The sequence below is a fragment of the Etheostoma spectabile genome, chromosome 20, assembly GCF_008692095.1.
Source record: "Etheostoma spectabile isolate EspeVRDwgs_2016 chromosome 20, UIUC_Espe_1.0, whole genome shotgun sequence".
NCBI classification, from domain to species: domain Eukaryota; kingdom Metazoa; phylum Chordata; class Actinopteri; order Perciformes; family Percidae; genus Etheostoma; species Etheostoma spectabile.
Window position 1 is genome coordinate 20,487,821 of NC_045752.1, and position 11,475 is coordinate 20,499,295.

The 11,475-nt window shown below is 43.3% G+C and overlaps 1 protein-coding gene across 1 annotated transcript in view; it reads right to left on the bottom strand.

The window, feature by feature from the left end:
- LOC116670090 (tyrosine-protein kinase SRK3-like) overlaps positions 1 to 11,475 on the bottom strand; it is an 89,980-nt gene that overhangs the window by 73,606 nt on the left and 4,899 nt on the right. The window contains exons 2-3 of the mRNA XM_032500398.1: positions 4,485 to 4,606; positions 1,139 to 1,305 (exon numbers count right to left, since the gene is read on the bottom strand). Coding sequence (XP_032356289.1) covers positions 1,139 to 1,305; positions 4,485 to 4,606 — 289 coding nt within the window. The remainder of the gene's footprint in view (positions 1 to 1,138; positions 1,306 to 4,484; positions 4,607 to 11,475) is intronic.

Genomic DNA, 11,475 nt, shown 5'->3' on the forward strand with positions numbered 1-11,475 from the left:
GCCTCGGCCACAGTGTATGAATGTGTGTGAATGGTGAATGGTTCCTGTAATATGTAGAAGGTCTTTGAGTAGTTGTTAAGACTAAAAAAAATGTATATACACATTTCTGCCGGTTATGAAGTTTGTGTGTGTGTCCCGCTGGGCTCAAACTGATGAGCCATGAATAAAGAATACAGCACGCTGGGGGTTGATGTAAGCTGCAGTGCAGAGATAGCGTGTGCAATTACAGCACTGCCACGTGATTATATTCTGAAACTGTTCAAATATTCTTTCTTCTGGTTAATTACACTCCAAATATATGTTTGCCTCTTGGTATTAATCTCTGCATATAAAGCAGAAGACAGCGCTCATTAAATGGCTGCTGCAGAGAAACAATAGAAAGATAGATTCAGGCTCTTTGTTGCACTTTGTTTCAGATTACCACTGCAGAGACAAAAGCTGCTCTATTAAAAGAGATACTGGAACAGTGGGAGTCCTCATTGGCTGCTACCTGCTGCTTGTACAGTGTACAAGCAGCAGGTGTAGTTGAGTACTATTTTACATGTATTGGTAAGGAGCAGAGAAAATATTAAAATGAATACCAGGTTCCCCATTTTGCAAATGTAATTTTATTTCAAAATGTTAAACATACTATACCATGACTTTTTTGACGTTCTACGATGTAACTTATTCGATAATACTCTATTATGACTTTTTACGAGATGTTATAATGACTTATTTATGACTTTGTGTCCTAAAAAAGAGTCTTCCTGACTCAAGAATTTGTGTCATAAAAAGTCATGAAAAATTCATAGTCTAGTATGTTGAAAAAAAGTCATAAAATAGTCAAGTACGAATGTGATAAAAAGTCATTGTAAAGTACGTCATAAAAAGTGATAAAAAGTTGTAGTATAGAATGTCAAAAGATACATACAAAAGTCATTTTATAATAAGACATATTTCAACATTTAGTATAGTCTATCATAGTATATGTGCTGTGAGTTTGACGAATGACCGATGGTGATTCCAAACCCTACCCCAAAGGTTCCTGTACTTTCAGAAAGTATGACCTTCCGATCTGGGACCTTTTGGTACAAAGCCCCCCGGAAAATGTCCCCAGAACTAACCATTGTGTTTTGTGTGTCCCTTTGTGTCCTACCTGCTGGGAGCAGGGCTCCTCCAGCAGCACTCCCAGGCTGCGAGGGTTTTTCTGGTAGTAGGAGATCAGCTCTCCCAGCGTGGCAAAGGAGATCTTATCTGAGACAAAGTATGCCCCGATGATGGAGCGCTGGATCCTGAAGTGGTACACTTTCCCCTCATTCCGGGCTGTAAGAGGACAAAGAGCAAAATATTGGGGGTCACATGAGTTAGCAAGCTAAGGTTCTTGCAAACCTCGCTTTGCGCATGTGTTCTCAAATTAATTAATTAAGATGTTTTTTGCATGTGTTTTTTTTGTTTGCCTCCTGTCGGCCACCGTACAAAGCTGACCTGATGACACTGAGATGAATGCTCTGAAGGGAACTGTCCAACTCACAGCATTAGCATAAGTTACAATCAGATAGTGACTGCAACATGCAGCCAGAATAACATGAGTTTGGTCCTCACAGGAAAGCATTAACTATATTATCATAGACTCAGAGAACAAGACAATGGTGGTGAGGAATGTGTGTAATTGTGTCATAAAACAGAGTAATTGAAGGTTTGTTCTGTATGCACACTCATACAGAGTATGAGTACTCATGATGTTTCAGGATGACTATCAGAGGGAAATTGAGCATATAACTTTTCTCCATGTAACATTTTCTCCCTGGGACCTATAGGACCTTGAAGAAGGGGGGGAAGGGTAGAAAGGAAGGATTCGATAGAAGAAGGAAGTGGACGGAGGGATGGAGAGGGAAATATTCAGACGTAGAAGATGGTGTAGCCAGAGGGTGAAAAGAAAAAAAGGGGACAGAGTGAGAGAAGAGAGAGAAAGGACCTGGAGGTGATGCTGAGGAGAGAGAGAAATAACAATGGCTTTAAAGTCCCAAGTCTCAGGAGGACCATAAAAGGATTGGCCGTGGGCTTAGGCTTCCAAATGTAGGTCACTGCAACGCAAGACAAGACACTAAACGCTACTGTATACAAAACCTTTTTAAGAAAAAGCTTAAATTTAATTACGGAAAACAAAACAAAATCATTACAAATGTGATCTGCCAGCTTACTCAGCTGCCATGTTCTGGGCTGTTTTTTTCCAAATATGTCAAGCAAGGATTGCCTTTGCTAAAGGAGGAGTACAACATTTTGGAGATTTCGTTTTAAAAGTTGGATGACAAAATCAATTTCATGTTTATGTATTAATGAGATAGTTTGCTGTGGATGGAGGCACCTAAAACATCTATATCAGTTTAAGTGGATGCTACATTTAGAATATTTTAACCACTTTACCTTGCTGTGGGATAGCCCTTCATGACGGAGAAACACCTACTGTAGCTAACACACTGACTATAGCTCATACAACCACACTTTAAAATATCTGAACTATCCCTTGAAGAACACAGCTGGAGACAGTTGGTGATTAGCTTAGCTTAGCATTAAGTATTCAATCAGGGAACAACAGCTAGCCTGGCTCCCTCCTATGTTCAAAAATACTCCTTCCAACACCTAAAAGAACGTACAACCAAAACAAAACATCATGTGTCAATTATATTTCTTGAAGAAGATGAAGATGAAAGAATAAACTGCAATGTCTTGTCTAATTCAGTGTTTATATTGTTGCATGCATGGACACTAGGGCTGCACATATTATTACATATATAGACATATTGCAAAAGGCTGCAACATATCGTACTAGACACTACGAGATTTTTTGTTAGTTGAAAGATAGTCAGTAGAAAACTCCACTTTAAAGGGTAACTTTTTTTAGTGGTGCCTGTTAACGTCAATTCAATGTTCAATTTGTTCAATAAAAGATTGTTTGAAAGGATTTCCTTTTAGTTGTTTTAACTTAAACAAGTGATTTCTTCTATTGTAGAAGAACACTGAAAGCAGCAGAAATGCAGAACTGAGTACATTTTAATATCTGTTAATTTATCGTAAGTAATATCGTTATCACAATAGTCAACAATGTTATCATGTATCACATATTTTCCACACATCCTTAACTAAATGTCGATCTTTCTGTTAAAGAGTGAGATCCTTCTTGTAAACATAAAAACATCCGTCAAATTGCGTAAGCTAAACCCACCAGACTCCATGTAAATAAAGAGTAATTTTAGCGTTGTAAAATACACGTCATTCAAAGTCAACAGAAACGATACAAAACTATGAAAAGACATTTTGGGTCATCTTCCTACTTTTCCAATCATACCAGCTCTAGTTTTGTTTGACATAAACACAGTTTACAGATTTACATGTAAAAATACATTGGCTCTATGAACTCTAAAAGTATTGCTTTTTTAAATGGAGTCTGAAGGGTTTAGCGCTAGCAACTTCAGAGCTGTTTCTGGTTAAACAGAAAGGTCTTAAATAGGTTTTAAAAAAGTCTATCTCTGTAATGATCCTTACCATAATGTTATCAGACACTTAGAATATTAATCTGAGCCTTTCGATGGCAATACCACAACTTTTAGCAGACCAAACTGACACTGAATATTTGCCCCGCTTAATACTGTACCAAGTTCAATGATTGCGGTGCTTATAAGTTGCTTAGACACAAAAATAGAGGAAGATAGGGTCCAGGTTGAAAAAAAAACTAGAATTCATCCTTTAATTTACCGTTACATCGTCCAATTACAAAACTGGTGGAAAAAAAACAACAACAACAAACGTACAAGTTTAAAACTATAATCAGCCATTTCTGCCACTGGCGAGCTTTGAAAAGGCTGCCTGAGGGCCCGTTGTGTAACCCACTGCCCCCTGTAGTGGGAGCAGAGAGAGAAAATCGAATGCAGGGAGATTAAGGTTGACAGTGACTGGAGACCCTGAAAGACAGAAGGGAAGTGGAGGCCGGAGGGGTGATGGATGGAGGACAGGAAGGTGGAAAAGAAACAGAGAGGAGGTGAAGAAGAAATTAAGTGAGTGGATTTCCACTGAAATATGGTACGATGGCCGAGAGCTCAAAGCACTGCAACTTAAAGGGTGATTTTGAAATTTTTCATGTGAACAAAAAAAATAATAATTAAAAATTAAAACATCACAACACAAAGGATCTCATTCTTTAACAAAACTGGTCTTTCTCTGTACGGATCCTTTCCATAATGTTGTCTGACACTGAATAATAATCTGAGTGTCAGTGGCCATAAATTTAGTGGATGGAAATTTACGGTGCGCTTTCCTCTATAGGGTTACATTGTCACTTAGACACCAATGCATGGGAAAAAAGGGTCCAGGTTGGAAAAAAAACTAAATAACCCTTTATATAATTTGAAGTGCAAGGCATGATTGGAAGAAGGAAGTTTTATAAATTATGAGACATGACGAGTGGGGAGAGGTCACGGTTGTGGATGGACGGTGGTACCACTTACCAGAGATTGTGTACTCGTCACTGTGACTCTCACTGATGCGAACTAGGAAGGAGCCATCTTTGTTCTGGGAAGCCAGCAGCAGCTTCTCAGCTTTCACACGGTTTATATTCCCATAGTACCACCTGCACAGAGGGCAGAGGAGACACACAGACGAGAGGGATGAGGAAGGGTGTGGGATAAATGGATGATCAGACATTTAACACAAAAAACAGATGAAAACAAAGCAGCACGGGAGTAAATCAATAAATGCATGAGTTCATGAAAGAATGCAATGTGAACAAAAGGGAAGGAGACTGTGTTACGTGTGAAAACAGACATGCCGAAGCCCACTCGTACAATAGCAAAACAGTGTGTGTAGGTAAACACACACACACATAGATCACATTTTGCACATTGTAAGCTGACAATCGCAGAGAAAAGAAAGTATACATTACAAACACACAGTTTAACTAACTGGTTCAGTCAGTTAGAACAACAACAGCATGTTCAGCCACAACCTGGAGCCCGCTGTGTGCATGATGTCAGACTACTACTACAGTATACCAGAATGTACATAAGTACACACACATGTTAGGTATCTTTAAGTAATTCCAATTCATGCTACTTTATACTTCTACTCCACTACTGACAGCTGTAGTTACTTTACAGATTAAGATTGTATGTAGAAAACATACAAAGAACACTGAGGACACAATGCTTTGTGGTAAATAATAAACTATCCAACAGCAAACAATTTGAGCTAAATGGTTTTCGCGCAAAAATGGCTGAATCATTTTAAGATTTCAGCTTCTGAAATGTGAAGATTATTTTCCTACATTTAGCAAATAAAACAATAAATGAATTTATCAAGAAAATCATCAATGTCTAACATAGTTAAAAGTTTGCTTCACCCTAAGAAAACAGCAATGCAACTTAGACATTAATGCATTAACAACCTAATGCTTTACTATATCAAAACAAAAACATCTGTTTAAAACTGCCTATTCCACTTAAATGTCTATTGCTCTGCCTTTTCTGTTGTTTTGTTGTATAGTATTAGTTTTGCTGTTTTTATTATATGAATACCCTGTGCGGCGTCCTTGAGTGCCGAAAAAAGGTGCTTTTAAATAAAATGTATTATTATTATTATATAATACATATATATATATATATACATACAGTAAGGGAGGAGGCAGACAGATTTTTACTTAAAGATGCTGTAGGTGGGATCAGGAAGATCCAGGACTTAGCCAAAGAATTTGAACATTGACAACTTCTCAGTCCCTCAACCCCTTTCTGCTGAAGCCCAAACAATCTCCTAAGCCCCTCCCCCCACGAGGGAGAATGAATGCATGATGAATGCATGAGCAACGATTGACACGCAGTGAGACACCCCCCCCCTAGCCCTGATTGGTGCATCTGACCAGGGAGCGTTGTCTTTTTGCAAAATAAACTACAGGCTGTAGGTGGAGCCAGAGGAGCCGGGTGTTTTTTTTAAAATACCTGCTTTATGTAGTAGTACTTGCCAGTCTACAGAAACTGACCTGTGTTTACTTTGAGTTATCAGCAAGGGCGTGTCTGCTCTGCAAGCATGACTCAGGTTTCACTGACAGTACCAGCAAGACACAGCACAGAACTCACAACAACAGACTCAAGAAATATTGTACAATGAGTGATTTAAATGAAAAATCCTGTAAAGATAAAGCCATGCTGAACAAGCACTAAGTAACAGCATTGGAGGTTTCTATGGGGACATTTAACAGATACAAGTAGTAAAAGTAGTAAAAATGCCTAGCATTTTCTGCTTTTGTGCTGTTTTATATCCCTTTAAATTTTGTGACTCTGGACTGTTTGCAGTTGCAAGGGATATGCCTTGGTGTATATTAGTAAATACATTAAACAACGAACAAATTAAGAGAGAATAAACAATAAAGCAAAGTACTGCTACAGTCAAGAACATAAATAGTATGCAAAAAGTACGTTAAGACACTCATCATGTCATCTTGAGAGTTTTTCACCATTATCTGACATATCATAGACATGCCTTTATAGAGGCTGACGCCCATAAACGTCTTAAACACAGCAAGATAAGAAAGCAGAGGCAGAGGGCAGGTTCTCTGCAGAGAGACACACACTTGTAGTAGGGTCATAATTGATAAAGATAATTTTTATAGGAGTTTATACATTGTTATGATACTACTCTCTAACAGCACCAATGTGTACCACCCACCTGGGTGACGCACGCCAGCCTTAAGACGCCAGACGCTCATCACACATTGGCTTGGTAGAGAGGGAGGGGAATATGTTTTTAGTAGTGGGAATACCCACGCACACACCACGGGGAGAACATGCAAACTCCACACAAAAAGGCCAGGGATCACCAGGGATTGAACCCAATACCTTCTTGCAGTGAGGCCACAGTGCTAACCATTGGGCAAGTCTTTCGCATAATGCCTTTAAGATAAATGCTGCTTTTTAACCACTTTTTCACACAAAAAATGACCCTGGGTGTAATTCACATGGTCTGCTCCTTTCTGTACATATCAGACTAAACCCAAGCCCTTTATTTTACCTTTACTTTCCCTTAAAAAGACCATCTGACAAGTGTATCTAGTGGGGTAATGGACCATAGTGCAGGGTTCAGAATGCATGTGAACCGCAGCTCAATTTAACCATAATAATAGTGTGAAATAAATGTGTACTGTCGCTGTTACTTAAAGTAGGCTGATAAATCTTTATAGAGGGTTTCAGTGAAAAGATACAGGCAACGCAATTTTCTGTTCACGTGAACGTCGCATGTTAACATCTGGTATCTAACAGACAGAATAGCAACGCGGATTTGGTGTCTCATTTCGGCAACACAACAAATGTGTACAAGCATTTGAAAATTCTGTCCTGGATTTTAACTTCTTAATAATCTTGTGGTGCATTCAAAGTTATTGTAAAATACCCATTTCTCATCTGTTTGTGTCATTTAACAGCAATTTAATGGTGAAAGAAGAAATTATTGTTATTGCATTTTTATAATCATTTAAATTCCCCAATTTTTTGTGCTGATCCAAAATTTACCCAATCTATGACTCAAAACGATGATCGGATCCGAACCGTGAGTTTTGTGATCCGTTGCACCCCTAAATGTAACAGTAAAGTATGTACACCTTAATCTTATCTACAATTTGTTATCTTTCCTGTCTTGCTCCTTGTGTTACTTTCTTGGTCTGTTCCCCGGTAAGTGTCTGTTGTCCTGCTTCTTGTTTTATGTTGATAGTCGGGTTTCCTGTCTTGTCTGATCTTGTCTAGCTTTGCGTTGTGCTTGTCTGATTGTCCTGCCCCACCCTAATGTGCTTCACTTGACGTCTCACTTGTTCCCCCATTACCTCATTACCTCTTGTACTTAACCTCTGTGTTCCTTTTGTCTTGTGCTTTGTCGGTTTTTCCTGTCACTGCATGCAGCCTGTTTCCACGCTTGTTGATGAGCCGTCCTGTTGCCGCCTTCCCGTCTCTGCTCCCAGTATTCCCTGTAAGTTTCCCTGCCTTGTCGTCCTGTCTGTTTCCCTGCTGCTGTCCCCTGGACCCCCGTTGGTCTGTGTTTTTCCTTGTGGGTTGTTTTTTGTTCGTTCCAAACTTCAATAAACGGCTGTACACCTGTTCCTGCCTCCTCCTCCTCTCTGCAATTGGGTCCTCTCCTCATCACCCCATAACAGAACGACAAAGCCAACAATGGACCCAGCAGAGTACAGATTTGACCCGCTCCTGCACCCGTTTGACCCATTGGCGGATCTCATGTCCGCCGCCTTCCGCCGCATGCACGAGGTGGACCCCACGGAGACATGGCACCTCATGATGGTGCGGTGGGAACAGGTGGACGCGGAGTTTGGTCCCCTCCCGGAGCCTAATGAGACGGATTCCCGGGGAGTTGCCACTGATGAGTCCTCCCCTGGCCCCTGGCCGACGGCCAACCTTTGTGGCCCTCGGCCGGCAGTCAGCGCCCCCGACCCCCAGCCGGCGTCTGGGCCTCTGCCCTCCCTGGGCATTGGCACCTGGGGTCCCCCTGGTCCCGGTTCTGGGGGTCCCCTGGGGCCCAGTCCCCTGGCTTCCTCCGGTCCTGGACTTAGTCCCAGGCCCTCAGGAACCCCAGTTCCTCATATGTTAGCCCCCCTTAGTTCTAGTCTCCCTAGTCTTGTGTCCGTCCCTGTCTCTGTCTGTGTTCCCGTGTCTTTGTTCCTATCCCCGTCTATACGCCTGTTTGTGTCCCTGTCCCCGTGCTTATCCCTGTGCCTTCGTCTGTCCCCGTGCTTGTCTCAGTCCCAGTGTTTGTCCCTGTCCCGGTCACCGTCTCTGTCATTGTCTCCGTTCCTGTCCCCGTTTTCCTCCCTTTCCCTGTGTCTGCCCCGTCTAAATTATTCCCTAGACCCAATCCGCCTATAGTCACATCGTCTCCGTCCATCCCATCTAAAATTGTCCCTGAACCTGACCCATCTGTCTCCATTCCGTCCGCGTCCCAACCTGTCCGGTCTATGCCTGTCCCGTTTCCTAGTGAGCCTCCTCGCGCGCGCCCCCCCCCCCCCCTGGGCTTTCCCTTGTCCCCTTGTGCGCCCCCCCTCCCCCGTGGGCTTCCTCGTGCTCCTCGTGCGCCCCATCTCGTCTCGACTCGTCTCTCTTCTTGTCGTCTCTTTACGTATTCCACTCTCTGCTTTGGTTTCTTTCAGTCCCCGTTCCTGTCTGTCTCGCTCTCCTTTTGGTTTGTCTGGCTTTCTGTGTCTCGTCTTCTCCCTCGTCTTTTCTCTCCGCCCTACTCATCCAGCCTCTCTGTGTGTCCCCTTCGCTCGGTCCCTATCTCTCCCTTTTTCTGTTTGTTTGTGTGGGTGACTCTCCCTGTGGCTCTCCGTTTTTTCCAGTCCATCTCAATTTCTCTGTTTTTTGCCCCTCTCTCCGTGCTCCCTTACTCTGTTCCTGTCCTCCGGTTCCTCACTTGTCTCCGTCCTCGCCCCATCCCTTTACTTGTTTCCATTGCTCTGTCTCTTTTGTTCCCTGTGTCTGTCTGTCTCTCCCTCGCTCTGTGTATCACTGATGCTCTGTCTCTTTTTCTCTTTCTGTCGGCCTTGCTCTCTGCGTGTCTCCCTCTCGGTTACTGTGTCTTTCTGTCTTGCTCCTCTTTGCCTGTCCGGCTCTCTGTGTTTTGTCATCTCTCCGTCTCTGTTTAGCTCCCTCTCTCAGTGTGTCTCTCTTGCTTTGTCTCCGCCTGTGCCTGTGTCCGTCTGCCTGGCTCTCTGTGTCCCTCTGTCTTCTTCTCTGCCTCGGTCCGCCTCGCCCTCTATGTCTCTCGGTCTCCCTCTGGGTCCCTGCCCCTAATTCCTCCTCCGCTCCTTTTCTCTCGTCCCTCTCCCCGGTTTCTTGCTTGTCTCCGGTCTATGCCTAGCTTGCCTCGTGCCCTTTCCCTGGGTCTTTCCTAGTGCTCTTTTCTTGTGCCCTTTACACATGCTCTGCCCTTGTATCGCCCTCGTGCCATTTTCCCCTATGCCCTCTCCTTGTCTGCTCTCTTGTCTCTTTGTTTTGTCTCCCATCTCGTCTTGTCTCCTCTTTCCGCCTTGTCTCTTCTCTTTGCCTTGTATCTTCTTTCGTCCTGTCTCCTTACTTCGTCTCCTCACCCTCATCACCTCTTTCGTCTCCCCTCCTCTCTCGTCTTGTCTCTTCTCTTGTCACGTTTCATCTTTTCTCTTGTCTCCTCCTTGGTCCTCTCTCGCTCCCTCCTTCTCTCCCCTTCCCAGTCCCTTTCTCGCTCCCTCCTTCCTTGGCCCTCTTTTGCTCCCTCCTTCCCAGTCCCTCTTTCTCCTTCCCAGTCCCTCTCTCGCTCCCTACTTCCTTGTCCCTCTCTTGCTCCCTCTTTTCCAGTCCCTCTCTTTTCCCTCTTTTGTTCCCTGATTTGTTCACTTCCTTGCTCCCTGTCCTGTTCCCTCTGTGGCTCCTCCGTTCCTTGTCCCGTCGTCCTGGCTCCTCGTGTCCTTGTTCCCTGCTTCCCTGTGTCCTGGCTCCCCTGGTCCTCCTGCCTCCCTGTGCCCCGATCCCTGGTCCCCCTCTCCCCCAGTGTCTGTCGCCCTCTCAGGGTTGTTTTTTGTTCTTTATGGGTTTGTTTTGACATCTGGTATCTGTCTTTGGTGGGGGGGTACTGTTATGGTTTGGGGTTTTTACTGGGGTTATCTTTCCTGTCTTGCTCCTTGTGTTTGTTTCTTGGTCTGTTCCACGGTAAGTGTCTGTTGTCCTGCTTCTTGTTTTATGTTGATAGTCTGGTTTCCTGTCTTGTCTGATCATGTCTAGCTTGTGGGTTGTTTTTTGTTTGTTCCAATCGTCAATAAACTGCTGTACACCTGTTCCTGCCTCCTCCTCCTCTCTGCAATTGGGTCCTCTCCTCATCACCCCATAACATACAACTATTATTAGGTACACCTAAAACTAACCCAGTCTGATACACAGTCCTGCAGTACATCTTCCTTTATGCAGGTTGTAATGTTCTAGTTTCCAGAGGTGTGTGCTGCCGTTTGTGCTGCTGTTGATCTGTATTCCGTTATACTACGAATATTTAATCTTTTCCTTAATAAAGGGATACTTCAGATGTTTCGATGTGTATGAGCTACTTCTCCATAGTCAGTGTGTTAGCTATAGTAGATGGGGGGGGGGTCGGCACGCCCCCAGTTTGGAGAAGCAGGCAAGAGTACTGACACAGAAGCTATGTCCTGCTGTTGACGGGGGCAGCAGCTCAACACATTTTACACACTAAAAACATCTATTAGTTTAAGTGAACGTAAAATTTCTTTCAGCTTTACCTTGCTGTCAGACTTACCATATTTTTATCAAAGGAGTCTGGTGGCCTTGAAGAGAGCAGAGATAACAGCTTCAGTTCCCCGTCGTAAAGAGCTGTCTGACAGCAAGGTAAAGGGCTGAAAATATTCTATTTCTATACTACACACTTAAACTGATATTGATTGTCAGTACTCCTGCCTGCTTCTCCAAACTG